General features: G+C 46.2%; 1 protein-coding gene across 1 annotated transcript; it reads left to right on the top strand.

The window, feature by feature from the left end:
• Window positions 1-860: 860 nt before the first annotated feature.
• Window positions 861-22445, top strand: EMB1923 (embryo defective 1923). Its single transcript, XM_086505055.1, has 2 exons — window positions 861-1210; window positions 21559-22445. The coding sequence occupies exons 1-2, from the start codon at window positions 919-921 to the stop codon at window positions 22266-22268; spliced, it is 1002 nt and encodes a 333-aa protein (XP_086361181.1). The 5' UTR covers window positions 861-918; the 3' UTR covers window positions 22269-22445.
• Window positions 22446-23977: the final 1532 nt, after the last annotated feature.

The raw sequence follows: 23977 nt of genomic DNA, 5'->3' as shown, positions 1-23977 counted from the left end.
AAGGTTGCCGTGTTGCAATAACAAAGGTTCCAAGGATATTGGCGTGGGAGGAGATGATGAGCTAATGGAGAAGAGAGAAGCTGAGTGCATAACTCAATGGTTCGTTCTCAGGTTGGCTCTTAAAGACGTGTCCACCATCTATCCACATACCATGCCCTCTGCATGGCACTGTCAAGAAAGAAGGGGGGAGGAGGGCGTGTGCGTCTGCCGCAACAAGCGCGAGTAGGGGGAAGTCAGAGGTAGAAAATCTTTGAGGGGCTCTTTGGGATAGTTGATTTTTTAAAGATGAACCGGTATGCCACTATCAATGGCCTTGTGATTATCACTTGTTTTATATAACTTCATGCAGTCTCTTTAGAGAGAGAGAGAGAGAGAGAGAGAGAGAGAGAGAGAGAGAGAGAGAGGCCTCAGGACTAAGTAACACCCATATTTAAAGGGGGGGGGGGGGGGGGGGGGGGGGGGGGGGCAATGGGATCAAAGGCGGAGAAGCTCACGCTCGAAAGCAGAGGAGATCGCAGCAGCAACAGTCAAATCAAAAACTAAACCTGGACGGGCACTAAACCTGGACAGCTTGAAAAATGCATGTTAATAAAATGTTGTAAAAACGGTTGTGGGTACACAATGCATGCGCGAGTGAGGTGGTTAGCCTATGCGTCCCTAAACCAGGACGGCCAAGTCTTGGATTCAAATCGCCTCACCGCGCCTCATTTTTCTCATTGGCCATTTTTAATACGCCTTGCCTTTTTGACGACGTGCCTCGTTTTTCCCGTTGGCCAAGTATAGTGTGCCTCGAGATCCTGCCCTGCAACCCCGACCGTTGATCCCATGGCATTTAATATGGGTGTCACTTAGTCTCAAGGAGAGGGGGAGAAAAAACGGGAGTTTTATGCGAGAGAGAGAGAGAGAGTTGAGTGAGAGATGGCTAAGGTGTGCAAGCAGCACCATCTTTTATTGGGCTTGGGCGCTCGGCAGCAGCGCGTTTCGAAGGAAAACTTGAAGCTGTCTTCTTTTTCCTGCATTCAAAGGCAGAGAAGCTCGTCATGGTTCAAAATATCAGCTGCTGCCGGCTCTCTTCCCCAAGACGATGCCAGCTCTAGGAATACCAAGCAGGCTCCCCCCTTATTCAGAAGAAGAGGGGAGATTCCTCCAGAATGGGAGGAGCTTTCGACACCTGTTCCTGAGCCTCCCAACTACCTCCTTTTGGCTGCTGGTTAGTTTTGTTTCTCTCTCTTCACTGATTGTTTACTCTGTGTGTGTGCCACACACACACACAGTCAGAGAGAGAGAGAGAGAGAGAGAGAGAGAGAGAGAGAGAGAGAGAGAGAGAGAGAGAGAGAGAGAGAGAGAGAGAGAGAGAGAGAGAGAGAGAGAGAGAGATCTGTGGCACCTCTGGCTCTATGCTTTCCTGGATAGAGTGCTTTCGATCGAGCTTTGATGCTATCATCCAGCTCAGATGTGCACATTGCTGGTTGGGAGCTTATTCAGGTGGTGGGTGCTATGCGCAAGCCATGGTTTGTCGACTTGCTGTTGCTTTTGGGGACCACCAGCTAAGATATGAGATGATTGATGAGCTTTGACCCACTTCTAAAAATAACTCATGATTTTCAAGGCGCTTCTGCGCTTTTTGGGCCAATGCCTAGCGAAGCAAAAAGCAAAGCTTCTGAAAGGGCAAGAAAAAGGCAAAGAAGTCAAAATCTCGCCCAGTTTTGGACATTTCTACAAAGGACTCGTCTTCGGATAGTTCGGACTCCGATGACAACAGCTTCTATGCAAGGAAGAAGAATTTTTACAAAGCCAACCAGTATGACTTTTGGGAAGATAAAAGCAAGAAAAACCGAGAGTTCAAAGAAGGTGGACAATCAATTAAATTTAACACGTTTTCTGGTTTTGGAGATGCTTCGAAGGCTTTGGCCTTCATACAGCAGTTTGACATAGCTTTCTCTGGAGGGCGTTACTCAGAGCACTCCAAGATTCGGGGGGCTACTTCCTACTTTAGGGGAAATGCTCAAACTTGGTGGTCCACGCTTCTATTGAACAGGAAAGCGCCAGTTAAATGGTTGAAATTTAAAAGGCTTTTTTATTTCTTCTTGGTTGACTCGGGAGTACGAAGGCGACATACGAATTGCTTGGAACCATCTTCGGATGACCAAGAAGGATACTTTGGACGCATATTGCGAGAGATTCTGGAGCTCTTTTCTACTAGCCTCTTCATTTAAAAAGATCTCGTTCAAAGAATAGATTGAGCGGTTTACCTTGAGACTTCCTACAGAGATCCGAGATCACTGCGTAGAGCAAAAGTCAGATTCCATTCAGGAATTAATGAGTCATGCGAAACGGGGTTTTGCCATTCACTCAGGCAGTTTGACCTACCACACAGATGAAATCATGACGCAGCGAACTGAACACACTTGAAACAATGAAAGTAGAAAGAAGAAGAGTAACCCAGAACAGAAAGAAAAGGATGCACGACCCGAGCTCACACTTTGGGAGAGAGCTCTCTACATCAAAGAGCGGAAGTGCTTTGGATGCAGGGAAACTGGGCATATCTCCGCGAAGTGCCCTAAAAAGGCACCGAATGAACAATATGAAGAAAGGTTAGAGAGTTTGAAAGCAGCTGAGAAACGTGGCAGAAAAGGCAGATGAAAGCAAAACCGGTACCACATTGTGTGGGGCCCGAACCGAATCAAATGAATGGAAGTACAAAACTTTGTCGCTTTTAGGGCAAAGTGAAAGATCAGGAAGCCCTTTTTTTCTAAGATGAAGGAGCCAAGGCCAACTTCTTTTCACTTGAATTAGCGGCTCGATTTGGAATTACGCCCGACAGCCTGAGGCCACAGGCAGAGGTAGTTCTAGCGGCACTTGGATGGGATGTTGTCATTACACCGATCATTAGCAAACTTCGTTTGCAATGTCAGGGGTACGAGGATTTCTACGTAATTCCCTTGGGAGGTTGTGACTTCCTACTCGAAATCCCTTGGTACCACAAGAACAACGCCGTGGTTTACTACCGGGTTGAGGAAGCGACTTTGACGAATGAAGGGCATAGACATTGTACTTGATGAAATTCAGTTTCTTTACTTTTTGGAAAGGACTGAATGATGATGAAGGTCGAATATGTTTTGACCTCGAAAAAGAACGCCGAGATTTTCTCTACACTCATGCCAATTGCTTTTGAGAGGGCTTGCCAGGTGAGTTGCCACCCGCTCGTCTTGAGGATCATACCATTGATGTGATACCTGGAAGCACACCACCGAACCGGCCACCTTACCATGTGAGCCAAGCCCAGAACGAAGAAATTCTGAACCAAGTGAAAGACCTCTTGGAAAAGGGTCTTGTCCAGCCTAGTACTTCACCGTATTGCTCTCTAGTGTTGTTGGTTTTGAAGAAAGACGGATCTTGGAGAATGTGCATCGATTATAGAGCTCTCAACAAAATCACCATCAAGAATAGATTTCTGATTCCTAGGATCGATAATATACTTGACCGACTACAGGGATCCTCGTGCGTTAGCATGATCAATTTGAAGAGCGGATATGATCAAACCGAATCGCACCGGGAGATGTCTACAAGACAGCTTTTCGTACGACTTTTGGGTAATCTGAGTTTTTGGTGATGCCTTTTGGCCTAGCCAATGCTCCTGCGACATTTAACTGGATGATGGACAGGATTTTTCTAGAGTACAGACTATTTGTGGCACTTTCTTTGATGACATCATTGTTTTCTCCAAGGATGAGGCAGAACATAGAGAACATTTGCTAGAGGTCTTTCAGGCATTACGAGATCACAAGTTGGTGATTAATGCGAAGAAAAGTGAATTTTTTCTACCAGAGATACACTTTTTGGGACACATTGTCTTAGCAGCAGGAGTGTAGATGGACCTGGCCAAGATATAGACTATCCGTGATTGGCCCGATTTGAAGAACGTCCATGAAGTTAGAAGCTTCTTGGGTTTGTGTTCGTATTACAGGCGGTTCATTAGAAAGTTTGCAGAGTTTGCTTCCCCTTCGCATATTTTGACACAGAAAGGAGTCCCTTTCTCGCGGGGACTCACAGAGGTGACTACCTTTCAGACACTGAAAGAGAAATTGACTACAGGACCAATTTTGACTTTGCTGGACTTGCAGAAGTCATTTGAGGTATATTGTGATGGTTGTGGTCGTAGTCTGGGTGCGGTCTTAATGCAAGAAGGCCATGTCATTGCTTACGAGAGCCGATTGTTCACAAGACCGGAATTGACAGCACAGATTTATGAGAAAGAGCTTTTGGTGGTTATCCATGCTCTTACTCAGTGGCGACATTACCTACTCGGAGCGGATTTTACTGTCTTCATAGACCATCAGAGTTTACGCTACTTTTTGTCACAGAAGCAGCTATCGGAAAAGCAGGTGCAGTGGGCGAACACCTTGTCACAATTTCACTTCCAGATCGTCCATGTGAAGGGATAGAAGAATTTGGTGGCAGATGCTTTGTCTTGGAAGCCGTTGGTTCTGGCTGTTTCCGTGATACATCATAGGAGCTTCGAGGATATGGTCGATCAGTATGCCACAGATACAGATTTTGCAGACATTTTCACACGGATACGGGATGGAAAGACAATAGCGGGATATTCCATTCGGGATGGCTACTTGATGAGGAAAACCATGTTGTGCGTTACACAGCCGTTGAGGGGAAAGGTTATTGACCGAATGCCACTGTCCACTTCTTACGGGTCAACGTGGCATTGCTAGCACCTTGAAAGGGGTAGAGAGATACTTCTTTTGGCCGAGACTCAAGAAGGATGTGGACGAGTTTGTGCGCAATTGCTTGGTATGCTAGAAGGTCAAGTTTGACAGGCATAAAGCACAGAGATTGTTACAGCCTTTACCCATACCAAGCCGCCCCTGGGAAAGTATTGCAATGGATTTCATTTTTGATCTCCCGAGAACACAGAGTGGTCACGATGGTATCTGGACTGTTATTGACAGGTTTAGCAAGCAAGCTCATTTCATTCCAATGAGGAAAACAGTCAAGCCGGATCACTTAGCGAGACTGTTTGTGGCTCAGATCTTAGATTACATGGCATGCTCGAGACAATTGTCTCCGACAGGGACCCTAGATTTAGGAGTTTGTTTTGGAAGGCTATTTGGGAGAACATTGGGACGCGATTGCAGTTCTCGTCATCTTTCCACCCGCAGACTGACGGGCAATTTCAGATTGCCAATACAGTGGTACTAGATTTATTGAAGTCTTCTTACATCTCGGATCAGAATACTCAACGGGAAAAGTATTTACCTTTGGTGGAATTTGCCTACAATAACACGATACACTCTTCGACGGGAAAGGTGCCATTTGAGATTATTCAAGGTGCTACGAAGGTTACACCCTTCCTAAGCACGAAAGATAAGATTTTTGAAGTCGATGAGTACATGTGCGACTTGGACACTGCTTTTGCCAAGGTCCGCGAGGCTTTGCAGAAATCTCAAGAAAGACGGAAAAAGGCAGCAGATCGCCATCGTCGCGATTTGAAATTGAAGAAGAATGGTTAGGTGCTCTTACAACCATGAGGTCATCTGCGTATACCAACATGATGCATCTCCCTGCATCGCTAACTGTCTAGAGGACTCAAGAGCCAATCTAGTATATCTGCCTCTATGTGTATCCCATAGACTGTGCATAAAGGACACTGATCTGGTAAGAGCCTCAATCTCTATAGGAGGGGCGGCTACCTCCGCTTGAATAATCGCATGTGGTACGGAGGCCTTGGCTCTAATCATCTGGGATATCATAAATACCAAGGGTCTCTCCATGTTCCTCCAACTGTCATGATTCACAGATGGTCCCCACACTTGGACCCCATAAAGCATAGCTGAAGCAACCAAAGTATCAAAGAGCCATAACTTTGTTCGTGGTTCATGAAACTGAACCTGCGAACACATCCTCTCTAGCCCTCACAATGCCGCATAGGCTCTGGACAGTCTAGTCTCTGCTGCTCTCCTCAGAGTAAACCTCGGTATATTCATCTGTGTACTCCACAGTGTCTTGACCATATACGAGTGTAGGTGCCGATCTCTTGACCCACTGTGGTGTGGTGGTAAACACCATAACCTTGGTTTTACCAAGGTTCACAGACAGTTCACTATCCTCTGCAAAGTTGTGCAATGCATCCAAATGTCTTTGCATGCCCTCTGGCGACTCTGATATCAACACGATATCATCAACATGTAATAATAAAGGGATCCATGTCCCTGCTAGCTGAGCGCCTTTGTCACCCTCTCTGTCAATGTAGTCAGAGACCTCATCTACATACATACCAAAAAGTGTAGGTGACAAAGGACACCCCTGTTTCACTCCAATAGTGGAATGAACAATGTCAGAAATCCCCTCAAGAGTGCATACCTGGCCAGTCACTGAGCCGTATAAAGCCATGATCCCCCATATGATCTCTGTGGGTACTCCCAACATCAGTAGCCTGTGCATCAATCTGGCTCTCGGCACGTGTCAAATGCTTTGCGGAAGTCCACAAAGCAGCAATACATCCGTCCCATGTGCCCGACCCTCCTCAATAATGGCTCTGAGTGTAAGAATGTGGTCCAAAGTGGAGAAACCCCTCCTGAATCCAGCCTGTCCTGTTGCTCGTATGCCCTCATTTTCTGCCCATTTACTCAGTTGCTGTTCAAGAATGGATGCATACAACCGTGCCAATGTGTGTCCTATCATAATAGTACGGTTGTTCCCTGGTACTGTGGGGTCCCCTGCCTTGAAGAGAGGTACAATAGTAGATAATCTCCAACACTTGGGTAGTCCCTCACACATGACACGGTTAAACAACCGTGCAAGAACCTCTGACAGTAAATCCCTAGCATATATCAAGTGCTCTGCCACCAAACCATCATGATCATATGCTCTCCTAGTCCTCATCCTGTCAATGGCGTTCTTCACCATCTCAGTGGTAAAGAAGGTACTAGTGGATGGACATGGCTCTAGAGGGTCTGGTAATGGTGGTTGCCCAGGTACTGTATATAATGATGCTGTGTACTGACCCCAAGTCTCAGGAGAGGTAATCATTGGAGGAGGAGAGTGCTCATGGAAGAGACGGCAGGCCTCACCTGAATCTCGACTCAAAAAGAGCTGATACAAATCACGTTCCATCTGGGCTTAAAAGGCCCGCTTCTTCCGTTGCACTAAACGCCGAAGGGCAATCCGAGACTGTCTATATGTAATGACTCCAAGTATAAGCTTGCTCTGAATCTGAACTCTCATCTCTCTGCACTCCTCATCATACCAAGTATTGTGAGGCATGTTCCCAGAACGTCTTCTCTGATCAGGTTGAGTGTGTGGGTATGCCTCTGCTGCTGCCCCATGCAAGATCTCCGCCAATAAAGTGGTGATCTCCTCCACTGTATATACAGGCTCGGCTGCCCACATCCGTCTGTAAATCTCTTCCACATAAACTGAATTCGTCTTTGGTGTAAAAGTATACCGTGTGTGTGCAATCCTCCGTGGTGTCTGAGAGACACTATACTGGAAAGAGACTGAAAAAGTCAAGAGAGCATGGTCTACTGCTACTCCAACACATCTAGGGCCCACACTGAAATCCTAAATATTAGAGATGAAGCTCGGTAAAGTCATGACATAGGCCACTGTACTGGCCCCATGTCTGTGTGGAAAGCATGTGAATCCCCCAGACGAAGGAAAAATCTCTAGACCATTAAGTATGGCCAGACCATGCGTAGTCGTCATCTCCATGAGATATCTCCCATACTCTGTGTGCTCTCTATCCTGTGAGTGTCTGTCAAGCGCCATCTCCGATATATCCATCTCTCTAAGCATCTCCTCCGAGGTATCATAAAATACCGTTTGGGAGTTGGCAGTCTTGGCATTAAAGTCTCCGAAGAGAATGATATCTCCATCTCTAGAGAACTCCCATATGTCATCATCAAGTATAGAGAAAGGAGATTGCCCTCTAGGTGAGGTATAGACTGATGTGCTGGGGGGAAAGTAACATATAGCAATGTATAAGAATCTGCCTGTCTCAGCTCTTAGTCTCACCCACATGTATCTCGCCGGGTCATCTCTCCGGACAATCTGTAATAGCGGCTGCAACTCCTCCTTGAACAAGACTGCTACCCCTCCTGAACCTCGACTCCCATGCTGGGATCTAGCGTCTGGCCGACAAGCTGTCTCCCATAAGTAACTAGTCACACTTGGCATCAACTGTCCGGATTTTTGATGTGTCTCTGAGTAAAAGACAATGTCTCTGTCTCTGAAGCTATCCTCAAAGGCACCCACACCCAGTCTATATGATCCATTACAATTCTATGCCGCCATCCGGAGTGTGGTCCCATATGTCTCGCACCATCATGCTGTGCGTTTTTCCAAAACCACTACTTTCCCCCCTCTATAAAAGGCAATTTTTCCCTTCTCCCTTGCTGCCTTGATCTCTGGCATCAACTCTTGCATATGTGCTATTTGTGCTAAAGTAAGGTCATCCCCCATAAATATTCCAGTTTTCTTAAGTGCTGGTCTCTTCTTCAGGAATTCCTTCCTTGTTTCCAAAGTTGGGAAACACAAAATAAGTGCTTTCTCTTTGACGTTTCCCTTCTCATCAACTCCCTTCTTTCCTACTCTCCAAGCACCTGTGTGCATAGGTTCCGGGATGCCCATGCGCTGCAAGAGTTCCTTCACTTCGTCTTCTACATTTTCGATGTCACGAGGACGTGGCAGTTATTAACCATGTCACAAGGATGTGGCTACTGCTAACCTTGGTTGTTGGTTTCTTTCCAATGGGGTTTATTTTATTTGTTTTGAGACCCTCTTTTTGAAGTAGCAAACGGTCGGACATTGTATGGCCAATGTGAATGGTACATTCATCCGCAGACGGGAAGTGGTCGGTACTGGAATTCGTATGGTAAGAGGATGTCTAGGCTCAGAGCAAGATCATATAGGTCCCCCCGTTGCACTTAGTAAGTTGGTGGATACAGGAAGTGAACTCAATTAAGGCGTAAAGTCAAGGTGGGACTACCAACAAAAAGTATCCGACAGTTGGGCCACATTGCACTTTTGGATGCGGTTCCAATGAGGATAGACGGTCAGAAGACCAGTGGGAGCCCAACGGAAGCATCTCCTAAAATTTAGGGAACTGCTATTTTGGGCCGTGAAATGTGTTCCCTTCATTACCTCCGGTATGACTAGGGGAACACTTTATAACTCTGCCGCGAAGTCAATTGACGCGTCGGTTGGGATATTTTTAAGCGGCGAACCCGAAACGGGCAAATGCTTGAAAATGCGCCAAGTGTCATTTTCTTATGCACTTACCTCTCCAGGAAGAAATGGCGCTGAATTTTTAAGCTGGGAAGGCCTCATTATGCAATTTGTCACAGGTTAAGAGCTATGGAGTGCTTCCTTTCCCTCTCATATACAGTGTGGTGCTAGGAGTGATTCCTTGCACGCTACACACTGCTCTCTCTCTCCCCTACGTGCAGTTATGTGATGCCCCACAAGAGGGCTCCTCATTTGACTGATGTACAGCTGTGTGGGTTCATGCTTTCGTGCTGAGGCAAGAGCCTCCTTGAGCAGGAACAGGGCTACTCCAAAGCAGGCACTGGTGAGGGTCATAACCTCACCATACAGGTGCAAAATCAGCGCTGTGCATGCGCTGTAATTTGACTGTTTTTCAGCCATACGGACGCCAGGACACTTGGGAATCGTGCCCCACTGGCAGAGGACAGTAAGGGGACTGTTTGGGGCTGAAAACAGGGCAAAAACCAGTAAATACAGCGCAGGGTGGTCTCGTACGGTCTTGTACGTTTTGTACACGTACGATGATGTGCGGTACTAAACGAACTAAAAAAAATTATGATGTACGATGACGTTATGTACGTTCAAAATAAAAAAAATAAAATAATTCTTAAGCCTAAGGCTTAGGCCTTAAAGAAACTTGACATTTAGACAGATTACAATTATGAGAGCTTGAGAGGGAGAGACGATGGAGAGCTTGTCACTTGAGACTCGAGAGCTTCAATGGGGGCTTGAGGGGGAGAAACCCAAGGGAGAGAAGGAGAGCTTGAGCCTTGTCACTTGAGAGCTTCAATGGGAGCACATGGATGATGAGAGCATTGAGAGGCTAGAGCTTGTAGCTTGTAAGTTGTGTTGAGAACAAGGTGGAGGAGTTGCTTAAATAGATTATAGGAAGAGGAAGAGCATGGGAGAGGGAGAGCATGGGGCATTATGGATGTGAGAGGGAGAGCATGGCAATAGGCATTGGTACATGCCACATGATTGCAAACATGCTCCAAAATGGCTCCCTAAACGCCCACTAACACGTGCAAAAACTGCCGCCAACGGTCATAAACGGCTACATTTTTCGATCGTACAGAACGTACTAAACGTACGGAACGGAACGGGTCCGACCGAACGGTACTAGACGTCCCGTACGTCGAACGAAAACTACCCTGATACAGCGTGCTGAATTTACTGTTTTTGGGCAGGAATCAAAGGGTATATGCCAATGCAAGTGAGTTTTAGCAGGGGAATTGGTTTCGCGCAAGTTTTGGGGTTGTTATGCTGCCGAAATTTGGCCAAATCAAATGGTATCTAGGTGGATACACGTGAAGGATTCCCAGGACCTTACCTTGTAATTTACCCTCCTAAAGAAAAAAGAAATACCGAAAGTGGCGCCAATTTTGGGGCCTACAGGTTGTCGGTGTTTGCTCGGAGCATTCTAGCTTCCGAGTCGTGTGTGTGATTTAGTGTTAATTCCCGTTATAGGTCTCCTTTGCAAAGTGCTCTGTGTGTGTGTTTAAAGTAAAGAATTTTGGGTGAAAGCCAACGCCTACCGCCCTACGGGCCGGTTTCATGGTTCCGTTGCCGGGACATCAATCACTTTTTCCTTAAAGAGTGAGCCTGGATTGTTTTGGGATAAAGACACACTGCAGGAACGCGGGGATTACACTATGGCCGACAAGGGGGAAGGGAATTATGTAAGAGGGTTTGTCACCAGCGTGTGACTACTATCTATCCTTTTTGTTGATTTCTTTCTTATTATCTATTTACTTTCACTTTTTGGAAACACCCCTCGGGAAATCTAACTGCCCTGCATTGCATAGCTAGTGTGGAACTGTCCAGAGGGAGTCCAGGCCTGAGGGCAAGAGAGCACTAAGGTTGGACAAGGACTATGGTTAGCCAAGTGGGGTCATTGACTAGCCAAAGTGGAATCCTTTGCTACAGAGGCTACATTTCAGTTCTGGATGTGGCCGCAGTGTACAAAGAGGGTCGGATGACCTAGAAAGATACAATGGCAGTATCTCCTAAATTTTAGGGAACTGCTATTTTGGGACCTGAAATGTGTTGACGTCATTACCTCCGGAATGACAAGGGGAACATTTTCTTACTCTGCCGTGAAGTCAACTAGGCAATCGGTTGGGATATTTTTAGACGGCAACCCTGAAACGGGAAAATGCTTATAAATGTGCCAAGTGGCACCTTCTGGTGCACTTGCCTCATGCAACAAGAAGTGGCGCTGAATTTTAAGCTGGGAGAGGCTCATTTGCAGCTTTTGTCACAGGTTAAGAGCTATGGAGTGCTTGCTTTCCCTCTTATGCACAGTGCGGTGCCAGGAGTGATGCCCTGCACGCTACGCACTGCCCTCTATCTCCCCTTTGGCAGTATGTTATGCCCCTCTAGTGGGCTCTTCATTTGACCAATGTACAGTTGTGTGGGTTCATGCGCGATTGCCGAGGCAAGAGCCTCTTGCACAGGTACTGGATTAGCTAGCGGCTAACCCCCCCGCAGGTACAGGTGAATTCGGAGAGGTTTCACGCCAGAAATCTCGTCCAATTCAAAGGGCAAGTAGCCCTACAGGTGCGGGAGCTCGAGGACTTGCTACTGATGCGACCGGCACGCGAAACGGAGCCCGAAACAGTGAATTACAGCCTGCTGTGTATTTTTGCAGGTTTAGGGTTTTGGCCCTAAACGGACCCTAATACCCCCAGGAGGTTCGGGGACGCAAGGGGACCGTTGTACAGGTGATCTGGCGCATTTTCAGGGCTGAAAACAGAGAATTCAGCGTGCTGCAGATTCTCGCCAGGTTTTACAAAGTGCCCGTATGCGTCGGGAAAGTCAGTCAATGCGTGGGAATACTGACTGTGAAGGGTTCTAGTACAGTTATGCTGCCGAAATCGGGCTGGAACAGTGGAAATTCAGTCGAGTTTGTGCGGGGCAGCTTGTAGGGAACCACAGCGTTCATTCCCTCTTTTGAACAATAAAGAAATACCGAAAGGGGCGCCTAAGTTAGGGGCCAATCTGGTGTCGGTCTTCTCATACAGGTGCATTCTAGCATCTGTATCCCATTCCCCTCTCTTGTGTCACTATAGCGCAGGTATAATAGACGGCTAATAATGGGTGAAAGCTAAATCAAGGTTTGAAGTAAAGTCTACCGCCCTTTTTGGATTGAACAGGCCGGTTTCAGGGTTCCTCTTCAAAGGACAGGCAGGAGATCCCTATGGTTTTTGAGATTGGCGAGAGCTCACGGCCACGTCAATCTGTACCTCCTGTCAACGTGAATGTCCCTCCAGTAGTACAGGGCTTTATGACTGGGCAACTTGAGGATGATGCATTCAAGACCCAGTTAGTTGCCGCGGTGAATGTCTTTTCGCAACTGGTGCAGAATCCGAGGTTTATGGAATTCTTGCAAGCGCCACGAGTGCAACAACAAAATAGGCAACCTACGCCGCGTACGGAGCTTGTTGATGCTCAAGTCCAGGTACTTCATGTGGCGCAGGAGGAAAGGGAACACTCGCATGTTGCGGAGTCAGGGGCTCCAAAGCAGGTTTCTCCCGTGCTTGAACAGGTGGCTAGAACGCCTATTCCACTGGTTATGCTAGTTCAGCCCGCCACCTTTCAGAGCCAGCATGCTGTCTTGAATGGACAGGGAGCTGGATACCAGGCTATGCACTCAGTTTTTCCACCACCCACGGTACATCCTGGGTATTTCGGGGGTAGATCAGTGTTCCAAAGTATGGCTGGTTATGGACCTGGAAGTCAGCCGTACATGCCAGGAACAGTGTTCGGGGGTATGCAAGGCATCATGCCAAACCCCATGTATGGTAGTATCGGCATGCAGCAAGGTTTCCACTGCAACCAGGGCCAATTTGGGGTGCCACAGGGTCATTTTGGCATGGTTGGTTTTTCTGGACAGTAGCCAGATACCACACCTCTGACGCAAAATGTGAATGGCCAAGGCGTGCCGATCACGCCTACTACAGTGCCCATGTTGCAGACCATTCCGTATGACAATTTGGGGGCACTAGAGAAGCCGAAGGCTTACAAAGAAGGTGGTGTAGCGGTAAAATTCAGTACCTTCAGTGGTTTCGAGGATAAGACTAAGGCCCTCACTTTCCTCCAGCAGTTTGATACAGCTTATGCGGGAGGGAATTTTACGGAGGCCTCGAAGGTCAGGAAAGCTGCCACTTTCTTAAAGGACAATGCGCTTACATGGTGGGCGACCTTGTTAATGCAAGGACATGCACCCGCCACTTGGGTTTACTTCAAGCAAATGTTTGCATCTGCTTGGCTGTCAAATGAATTTGAAGCCGATGTCTTGACAGATTGGCACCAGCTTACTTCAGCTTCGTGCAAGAGCTTGCTGGAGTACAATAGGAGGTTTTGTAAAGCATTACTCTCAGTGACCTCCTATAGATTTGTGCCACTGATAGAGCAGATAGAGAAGTACTGTTGTGGGCTGCCTAAAGGGCTTCCCGATTACTGTACAAAGAACAGAGTGGCTATCCTTACTCAGCTTATGGAAGTTGCGAACACTGGTCTTGCCTTGTTGAAAGGAGAGGACAATGGATTTCCGAGCAGTGACAAAGGAGGGCAGCAAAAGAAAAATTCAGCGAAGAAGCCCTTTGTGAAAACGGCTCCTGATGCGTCACGGGGGTCAAAAAAGGCCACCAAAGACAAGGATTCAGCCGGGACTTATGGAGCGCAGGCAAAGAAACAGAAAAGGAAGCCTTTTGTGCGCAAGTCGCTCGAGGAACAGAAGGTCCTAATGGCTGAGAACAAATGCTTTATATGCGAGCAGCCTGTTCACTTTTCTATCAATTGTCCACAAAGGAAAAGGCCAGCTGACTCAGAGGATAAAGAAGACTAGAAAGGCAAGAAGCCAAAACCCACGGCAGGTTTAGTGCCAGACATGGTGGGTGACAGGCCTAGCACAGATGCCAGTGAGTTATGTAGGGCATGGGGTAAAGTTAGGGATCAGACGGCACTCATCTTCTTTGATCCAGGTGCCAAAGCCAACTTTATCTCACCAGAGTTAGCTATGAAGGTGGGCATCAGAGCTGAAGAGATGGGATACACAGCAGAGGTAGGGTTGGCATGTCCTGGCCACTCAGAGTGTGTTACTCCCATCATTGGAAAACTGCGTCTGCATATTCGGTCGTATGTGGACACTGAAGAGTTTTACATCATGCCGCTGGAAGGTTGTGACGCCTTGTTGGGGATCCCGTGGATGTTCCGAGTGCATGGAGTCTTGGATGCCTACAACAAAAAGATCACTGTACAGCATAGGGGCAAAACTCACATCTTGGATGTAAAGCTTAAAGGAGAGTCAGTCCCTATTGTATCTGCTTCTGCTTTCACTTCTGTAATAAAGAATCATCTTTCTGTGTACTTGATTTTTGCACGTGATGTCTCAGACAATGATCAGTCAAATTTATCTGTGTTAGATAAAGAAAGGTCAGCATTTTTGCAAAAGTTTAGTGACTGTTTTTCTGATTCATTACCGTCGCAATTGCCGCCAGAGAGACCTGAGGACCATCGGATAGATTTGGTGCCAGGGTGTAGCCCACCAAATAGACCTCCCTACAGGGTTAGTGCGGCGCAGCAGAAAGAGATTATGGGCCAGGTTGAGGAGTTATTAGAGAAGGGGCTGATTCAGCCTAGTTCTTCACCCTTTTGCTCCCCAGTGCTCCTAGTGCAGAAGAAGGATGGCTCATGGCGCATGTGTATTGAATACCGTGCGTTGAATAAGAATACCATCAAGAATAGGTTTCCTATTCCTCGCATTGATGATATTCTCGATCGTTTAGAGGGTGCTGCAATTTTCAGCAAGATAGACCTTAAGAGTGGGTACCATCAGATTCGTATAAGGCCAGAGGATGTGCACAAGACTGTGTTTAGAACGACATTTGGTCTTTATGAGTTTCTAGTGATGTCGTTTGGGCTAACAAATGCTCCTACCACGTTCAACAGAATGATGGACCGGATTTTCCGCTCGCATCAAAAGTTTGTTGGAACGTTCTTCGATGACATGATAGTGTATTCGAAGAATGAAGAGGAGCATAGGCGTCACTTGACCATTGTGTTTGAAGAGCTGCACAGTCACAGGTTACTTGTCAATCCTAAGAAAAGTGAATTCTTCCTCGAAGAGATCCACTTTCTGGGCCACATTGTTTCAAAGGATGGTGTTAGAATGGATCCCGCAAAGGTGGAAGCTATCAAGACATGGCCAGACTTGAAGACTGTGCACGATGTCAGAAGCTTCTTGGGATTGTGTTCCTACTATAGAAGGTTTATCAGAAATTTTGCAGAGATAGCATCGCCTCTTTACGCATTGCAAAAGAAAGAGGTCACTTTTAGATGGACCCAAAAAGAGATTTCAGCTTTTAGTCTCTTAAAAAAGGAAAAGTTGACTTCAGATCCAGTTATTGTTTTGCCAGATCTCAGGAAGTCATTTGTGGTCCAGTGTGACGCGTGTGGCAGTAGCATCGGAGCAGTGCTAATGCAAGATGGACCGGTAGTAGCTTATGAAAGCGGAATTTTGCAAGGGCCAGAGAGGACTATGTAGGTCTATGAGAAAGAGCTCTTGGCCGTGATTCATGCGCTTTCTAGCTGGAAGCACTACCTCTTAGGTGCTGATTTTGTTGTCCAAACAGATCATCAGACCTTGCGATACTTCTTGACACAGTCAAAGTTATCCGAAAAGCATATGCGATGGGCAAACATTCTTTCCATGTTCCACTTCCAGATTATGCATGTGGAAGGCAAGAAGAATGTTGTGGCTGATGCGTTATCAAGAAAGCCACAAATTTCAGCTGTGTCAATTCCTTATCATCATTAGTTAGATGACATGAAGGAACAGTATACTGCTGATGAAGATTTAGCAAGGATCTTTGAACAGTTACAAGAGGGGCAACATCACGAGCACTACCTCCTCAGAGATGGTTTTATGATGATGCATGGCAGACTTTGTGTCACTAGGCCATTGCGACATAAGGTCATGGAAGAGAGTCATGTCCCACCGTATGCAGGGCATCGTGGCATTGATGCAACAGTTAAAGCGGTAGAGACATTCTTCTATTGGCCTACCTTGAGGAGAGATGTGGATGCCTTTGTGCGAGCATGCATAGTTTGCCAAAAGGTCAAGTTTGACAGGCAAAAGGCACCAGGGTTGTTACAACCACTGCCGATTCCGGATAAACCATGGGAAAGCATTGCTATGGACTTTATCTTTGATCTTCCAAGGACGCCAACAGGGAATGATGGTATATGGACCATTATCTGCAGGTTCAGCAAGCAGGCCTATTTTATCCCTTTCAGGAAGAAGATAAAATCTGATCAGATGGCACGCTTGTTCATGTACAATGTGTTTAAGTACCATGGTATGCCACAATCGATTATTAGTGGTCGTGATCCTCGCATGACCAGTTTGTTCTGGAGAGGATTGTTTGAGAACATGGGTACTACGCTCAAGTTCTCGTCTTCGTTTCATCCACAAACTGATGGACAATCAGAAGAGGCTAATTCTACTGTCTTAGATCTGCTGAAATGCTATGTGTCAGATAATAAGGGCAAGTGGGAACAGTATTTGCCTATGCTTGAGTATGCTTACAATAATACGGTGCATTCGTCTACTTGCAAAGCACCTTTTGAGATTGTCGAAGGCGGCAAAAAGGTTCCTCCCATTTTGCATACAAAGGACAAGATCTTTGAGGCAGATCGATATGTTGAGAACATGGATGAGATGTATAAGAAGATTAAAGTTGCCTTGGATAAGACTCAGGCAAAGCAGAAAAAGGCTGTTGATTGTCACCGTCGTGAATTGCTGCTATCACCTGGTGATTGTGTTTTGTTAAGGTTCGAAAAGGCAAGGTTAAAGAAGATGAAAGGCAAGGAACGGCTGTTTCCTAAGCTCTATATGCGTTACTATGGGCCTTTTCAAGTGCTTGATAAGATCAGCGTTGTGGCTTACAGGCTGAAATTGCCTGATGCGTGGAAGATTCATAATGCGTTTCACGTGAGTCTTCTAAGACCCTTCGTGGGTGATGTGCCAGAAGATATGCCAGATGAGAATCAGCTAGAAGTTGAGGAACTTGATGAGATCCTGGTACTAGAGCAAGTTTTGGCACATAAGGACAGAAAAGTTAAAGGACAAGTTGCAAGACGCTATTTGGTGAAGTTCAAGAACTATCCGCCTATGGATGTAAAGTGGATGGAAGAGCATGAACTGTCAGAGTCACCAAATGTATTGCAGCTTTACCTTGAAGCCTTTGGGTTACAGCCTACTTATGCCCCAACCCAACGTGTGCAAAGGAGGGGTAATGATAGAGCTAGTACATCAAATGTACATATGAATTCAGTGCCATAGATGGAAATGGCAAAAGTATGAAGGTCTCATTAAGTCATTTGTATCTATGTATGTTACGACCTTTCTTGTGGATACATGCGATGATAAAAGAGTGTTGACAACACAAGATCATCAATGGCGTGTATTTATGGTATGCAATCGAGGACGTTTGCGATTTCAAGAGGGGGGTATGTCACGAGGACGTGGCAGTTATTAACCATGTCACAAGGATGTGGCTACTGCTAACCTTGGTTGTTGGTTTCTTTCCAATGGGGTTTATTTTATTTGTTTTGAGACCCTCTTTTTGAAGTAGCAAACGGTCAGACATTGTATGGCCAATGTGAATGGTACATTCACCTGTAGACGGGAAGTGGTCGGTACTGGAATTCGTATGGTAAGAGGATGTCTAGGCTCATAGCAAGATCATATAGGTCCCCTCGTTGCACTTAGTAAGTTGGTGGATACTAGGATGTGAACTCAATTAAGGCGTAAAGTCAAGGTGGGACTACCAACAAAAAGTATCTGACAGTTGGGCCACATTGCACTTTTGGATGCGGTTCCAATGAGGATAGATGGTCAGAAGACCAGTGGGAGCCCAACGGAAGCATCTCCTAAAATTTAGGGAACTGCTATTTTGGGCCGTGAAATGTGTTCGCGTCATTACCTCCGGTATGACTAGGGGAACACTTTATAACTCTGCCGCAAAGTCAACTGACTCGTCGGTTGGGATATTTTTAAGCGGCGAACCCGAAACGGGCAAATGCTTGAAAATGCGCCAAGTGTCATTTTCTTATGCACTTACCTCTCCAGGAAGAAATGGCGCTGAATTTTTAAGCTGGGAAGGCCTCATTATGCAATTTGTCACAGGTTAAGAGCTATGAAGTGCTTCCTTTCCCTCTCATATACAGTGTGGTGCTAGGAGTGATTCCTTGCACGCTACACACTGCTCTCTCTCTCCCCTACGTGCAGTTATGTGATGCCCCACAAGAGGGCTCCTCATTTGACTGATGTACAGCTGTGTGGGTTCATGCTTTCGTGCTGAGGCAAGAGCCTCCTTGAGCAGGAACAGGGCTACTCCAAAGCAGGCACTGGTGAGGGTCATAACCTCACCATACAGGTGCAAAATCAGCGCTGTGCATGCGCTGTAATTTGACTGTTTTTCAGCCATACGGACGCCAGGACACTTGGGAATCGTGCCCCACTGGCAGAGGACAGTAAGGGGACTGTTTGGGGCTGAAAACAGGGCAAAAACCAGTAAATACAGCATGCTGAATTTAGTGTTTTTGGCCAGGAATCAAAGGGTATACGCCAGTGCAAGTGAGTTCTAGCAGGGGAATTGGTTTCGCGCAAGTTTTGGGGTTGTTATGCTGCCGAAATTTGGCCAAATCCAATGGTATCTAGGTGGATACACGTGAAGGATTCCGAGGACCTTACCTTGTAATTTACCCTCCTAAAGAAAAAAGAAATACCGAAAGTGGCGCCAATTTTGGGGCCTACAGGTTGTCGGTGTTTGCTCGGAGCATTCTAGCTTCCGAGTCGTGTGTGATTAAGTGTTAATTCCCGTTACAGGTCTCCTTTGCAAAGTGCTCTGTGTGTGTGTTTAAAGTAAAGAATTTCGGGTGAAAGCCAACGCCTACCGCCCTACGGGCCGGTTTCATTCGGTGTCTCTGATACCAGTAATACGCACATGGAGGGCTCTAGTCCTTCTCTTCTATTCGTCCTCAATGGTCATATTGATGATGGTAGAAGTCTGTGCGGTTTCTGGCATCCGTACCTTCCCTTTCTTTGCACCTTCAATCCATGTTTCTGCTTCGTCAACTTTCTCCTGTGTTTAGAAAGGCGCTCCATCCATTAGGAAGCCTCTTTCGAGTTTTGTTCTTCCCCTTCACGCAGAGTTTTCACGTGCTCCTTAATATCTTCGAGCTCCTTTAACATCGAGGGCTGATTTCCCCCTTCCGTTTTGGGCATAATTTTGCAAGCTGCAAGTTCCCCTTTAAGCTCTTCAATCACTGCATCTTTTTCCTTCATGCACTTTTCCACATTGGTTTTCCAAGATTCAAAGCTTGCAATTGCCTCATCCAACTTTTTCTGCATAATACATTCCATTACATTCACTTCTGCCCGCATTAGAGCCTGCATCTCCCCTTTCACAGATAGATACATCTCATCATGCCTACCAAGCATCGCTTTATCTAATTCTTTCCTCATATCTGCATACATAGAATTCTTATAACTATCTGCGTTTGCGTACATCTCTTTCCTGATGTCACCTCTCATAAAGCTGAGCTCAGATTTAATCATCACTTGAACCCTCTCCATCATTAAATCATCTTGGACTCTTGACGGTTTTCCCTGCCTGCAGTGATCGAGAGTATACTATCTCTGTTCCTCCGCTTGAAAGTCGCTTTCATTTTTTGTGGGGTGGTGAAGCCACTTGCATCACCATCCTCGGCTGGTTGGTCCATCTGAAAGAGAAGAAACAAAGCGAGCATTGAGTCAAGGCCCTCACCGGCAGAGGTCTCGCCTCCGCCTTGGTTGGCCTCGCTCTCGTCACCAAGTCCTCGCCCTCGTCCTGGCTGACTCCTCGCCCTAGCCTTGGCAGGCTGGCCTCGTTTCGTCGCCCTTGGCTCTTCTCGCCCTCGCCCTTGGTAGGCAGCTCGCTTTCGCCCTTGGCAGGTAGCTCGCCCTCGTCCTTCAGAGGTCAGGACCCTCACCCTCGCCCTGGGCAGGCAACTCGTCCTCGCCCTTGGTAGGCTCCTCGCCCTCGACCCAGGAGCTCGCCCTCTTGACACAGGACCAGCAGCTTGCCCAGGCTTAGCAGCTCACCCTTGACCAGGTCCAGCAGTTTGCCCCTCGCCTTTCGACCAGCAGCTCGCCCCTCACCCAGTCTAGCTCGTCCCTCGTCCAAGATCAGCAGCTCTCCCTCGCCCAAGCCCCTCGTCCAGCAGAGAGAGAGCTCGCCCCTCGTCCCTCATCCAGCAGGTTGGCAGCGCGCCAGCTCGCCCTCGCCTCAGCCAGCTTGCATCGCCTCAGATTCCTGCTCGCCCTCGCGCCACAGAGAGAGAGAGAGAGAGAGAGAGAGAGAGAGAGAGAGAGAGAGAGAGAGAGAGAGAGAGAGAGAGAGAGAGAGAGAGAGAGAGAGAGAGAGGGGGGGGGGGGGGACTTTCACACGCGGAGGTGCTCGTGCGAGGGGAGTCCCGCTCCCACCCTGGTGCACGTCATTAGTTCGTTCCTGCCCTTGTAGGTCACCCCCTTTTTGTGTTTGGTTTTTCGTTCTCTTTACTGGGGTTCTTGGCCTGTAATTTTTTTTTCGGCTGATTGTATTTGCCTGTTTGCTACATGTTCTCCCTGACCTAACCAGATTTGTTGTAGACTGGAGTGCCACTTCTGCTTGGGTGTCCGAGGGTGGCTTGGCTATTTCATATGTGTTTCTTTCACTGGGGTGGTCATTGTAGATCTTGACTCAGATATGGTGATTTGGTGGAGATGGCAGTCAGGTGCTGTTTGGTGAAGTTCAGTGTGTACGCTTTTGCTTCTTGTGTTGATTGTCTAGTTCAGGATCTAAGAAACAGTAGGTCACTGGTTTGAAGGGTTTCGTTTAAGAGCGTTTAGGTAGGTAGATGTACTGGCACTGCAACAGACTGCACTCAATTGTACTCAGCAGTTTGTACTCTTTATCATCATAGTCAGTATTATTCAGAAAGTTGTTTCTACTGTCTGAGTTCTATAAAAAGAATTCTCGAGCTTCTTTGTGAGATGTCCTCTTTGCTCCTGTTTTTTTTTTCTTTTCATTATTTGATTTTTCATGCAGATTTTGTCAGGCTAAGCCAGTACATGAACAATTTTTCTCATCAGGATGTTTCTCTGGATTATAACGATGCTCACTGCTTGACTGATTAGCTTGGAATCAGTCAAATGCCTACTTTAATTATTTGCTTCTTTGCCTTTTACAGGATTCACCCTTGTATATCTAACCAGGCAAGCAATATTGGAAGAACTTGTCCAATGGGCATCAATCCTAGTAGTAATGGCCCTTGCAAGTGTCGGTTTCATACAGAGGCTGGCTCTTCTTTTTTTGGTCAAAGCACTACAGCTAGTGAAAGTGCCGGTTGCATGGGTGCTGACATTGGCAGGATGGTTTAGCATCTTTGCAAGAGGTGTGTATACAGTGATTGTCAATACCACGTCGATATGGCCAACAACGAGGGCTTTACTGCTTGTTACATTGGTCTTGAGTATTGGTGAGGCTGTCAACCCGGGAGCTGTAAGTGAGCAGCCATGGTCCTTTCTGATGGCAAGTGCTTTTGGAGCAGCTGTAGTTTGGAGGGTGATCAATCCTACTGTTTTTGTTCTGCTGCTGCTGCTTTTGACGGGCTATTCTCTGTTAGTGCAAAAGAAAGATGCAGTCTTGGCAGCTCTGCCAGCAACAGCTCTACTTGTTGCCATTTCTGAACCTGCCTTGAAAGCTGCGGTCTTGATTTTATATCTTGCAACAGCTATTTACAACCACTGGAGGGCTCCTAAGGAGGAAATTGAGACTTCTGCAAACAACAAAGCTACAGTGCAGCCACTGCTTATGGTAGCTGCGGCAATTTTCTTGGGTCTCACGGCTGGTTCGAGGTTTCTCAATGCATGGCAGATCCTTTGGCTTGCAAAAGGATGATAGGAGCTTTAGGTTACTGTTCTTTTAGAGTCTTGAGTATCGGAGCAGATATTTGTATTGCGGGTTGCATAAGGACCATAAGCAGAGTAATATGCCTATTTTCTTCTTCTTCTGCTTCTTTTGGGAGGAAGGATTGTCTGTCTTGCTCTAATTAACATGTCGTAGGCTCTTCTGTGATGCATCTGTATGAGGAAATGGGCAGGTGACTTGTGCGTGCGACACACACAACGCACACGCGCACTTAATAGTGCAAACAAAAATCTACTAATTACCTGGGCTTCAGCACATATAACTGATAGTTAGCTTCTTTTAAGGTCACTCCTTTCAGTTATACAGATATTTACATGGAAGGCACTACTAATAGAGTATACTTGCAGCAGAAAATTTGTAACAATTTGTCTATCTTGGCCGGGTAAATGTGAACACGATGCCCCATTAGGATATGAACCTTGGGTAAGACCTCACCTATTATGAGTTCAAAGTATTGGTTGGTCACTCTGCATATGCAATGGCGAATGTTATCTGCAAATCTTCGCACTCCCCCGGAATACGCCATGCCATCCTACTCGAGGTGTTATTGGAGAATCATTACCTCTCTTGCTGTTTAAGGTGAGCAACACTTTGCTCACTCTCACATCTTTTTGTTTCCACCTCACTGTTTTTTGCTAGCACCTATGGCTAAACTTGGAAAAGTGGTGGTGACCTTGAACTTTCAACGTACTTAAGTTTTCTTTCATTTTGAATACCCAACATGTAGTAGTGGCTCAAACTGAAAGGCTGAATATTAATGGTATGTATTGTATGGAAAGTTCGCTAGTTCTAGTTACATTGATTAACTTTTAGAACACTGTAACGACCCTTTTACTAGCGCATAACTGCATAAATAGATGGCGGAATGTTTGAAACACTGATTAACATTATTTTGGGCTAACTTTGCTTTTCTCGGAAAAAGTTACATGTGGCATTTTGGTTCTTCTTGTTGAAGCTATGACCAGTCCTTACATGGGCTTTAGGAATTTTCAACTTAGATATCAGCTCTAAATAGACTTTACTTGACTTTCAGATGGACATAGGATTGGAAATTGGCTTAATTGATATTCTGGACTGGTTTTTGTTCACTGGGATTCTCATGCTCGTAAATATACATGGAGAATTTTCTAAACTTAATTTAATGGTATAAGAAGACGTACACTAATAGTGGATGCCCACAAAAATGTTAGGTATGGAGATTGAGAAAAGAGCCATTCATGGTTAACATAATCATAAGAGCATTAAGCAAGAGAATGGAAATGAAAGTACAACTTGATAATCGAATTAAATGAAAGCCAGTCACCCGTAGCCTTGAGCTAGGCTTGAGAGCAAGTATGAATTAGTGAAGGTGGCATTCTCACTAGGTGCCAATCTCGTGCAAGCATTCTCACTAGGTGCCAATCTTATGTACAAGCATCCTTACAAATGGGGTCACCCTAAAAAGGGGGGAATGAATTTGGACGTCAATTGATGCACACACTTCATATACATTGGGTTTCATTTTTTGTCATGCCATCAACTATCATGTAATGTCATGTGCATATCTTAAGAAGTGGTTCAAAGGCTAAAACCCATCTTAATAAAATTTCCTCTTGGGGTTTGGATTGTGTAGAAACACTCATATGTCAACAATGGCTCATATTATACTCATAAGGTATCTATCATGACTCGGACTTGGA

The sequence above is a fragment of the Adiantum capillus-veneris genome, chromosome 28 (genome assembly GCF_014529385.1).
Source record: "Adiantum capillus-veneris isolate H3 chromosome 28, ASM1452938v2, whole genome shotgun sequence".
NCBI classification, from domain to species: domain Eukaryota; kingdom Viridiplantae; phylum Streptophyta; class Polypodiopsida; order Polypodiales; family Pteridaceae; genus Adiantum; species Adiantum capillus-veneris.
The sequence above is the reverse complement of the archived record's forward strand: the minus strand, read 5'-3'. Positions and strand labels throughout refer to the sequence as shown.

What these genes read in the sequence shown, in the direction of transcription:
- EMB1923 (XM_086505055.1), top strand. Translation starts at nt 919, where the DNA reads ATGGCTAAGGTGTGCAAGCAGCACCATCTTTTATTGGGCTTGGGCGCT. An exon ending in CTACCTCCTTTTGGCTGCTG is followed by an intron (nt 1,211 to 21,558) that starts GTTAGTTTTGTT and finishes TGCCTTTTACAG; the next exon opens with GATTCACCCTTGTATATCTA.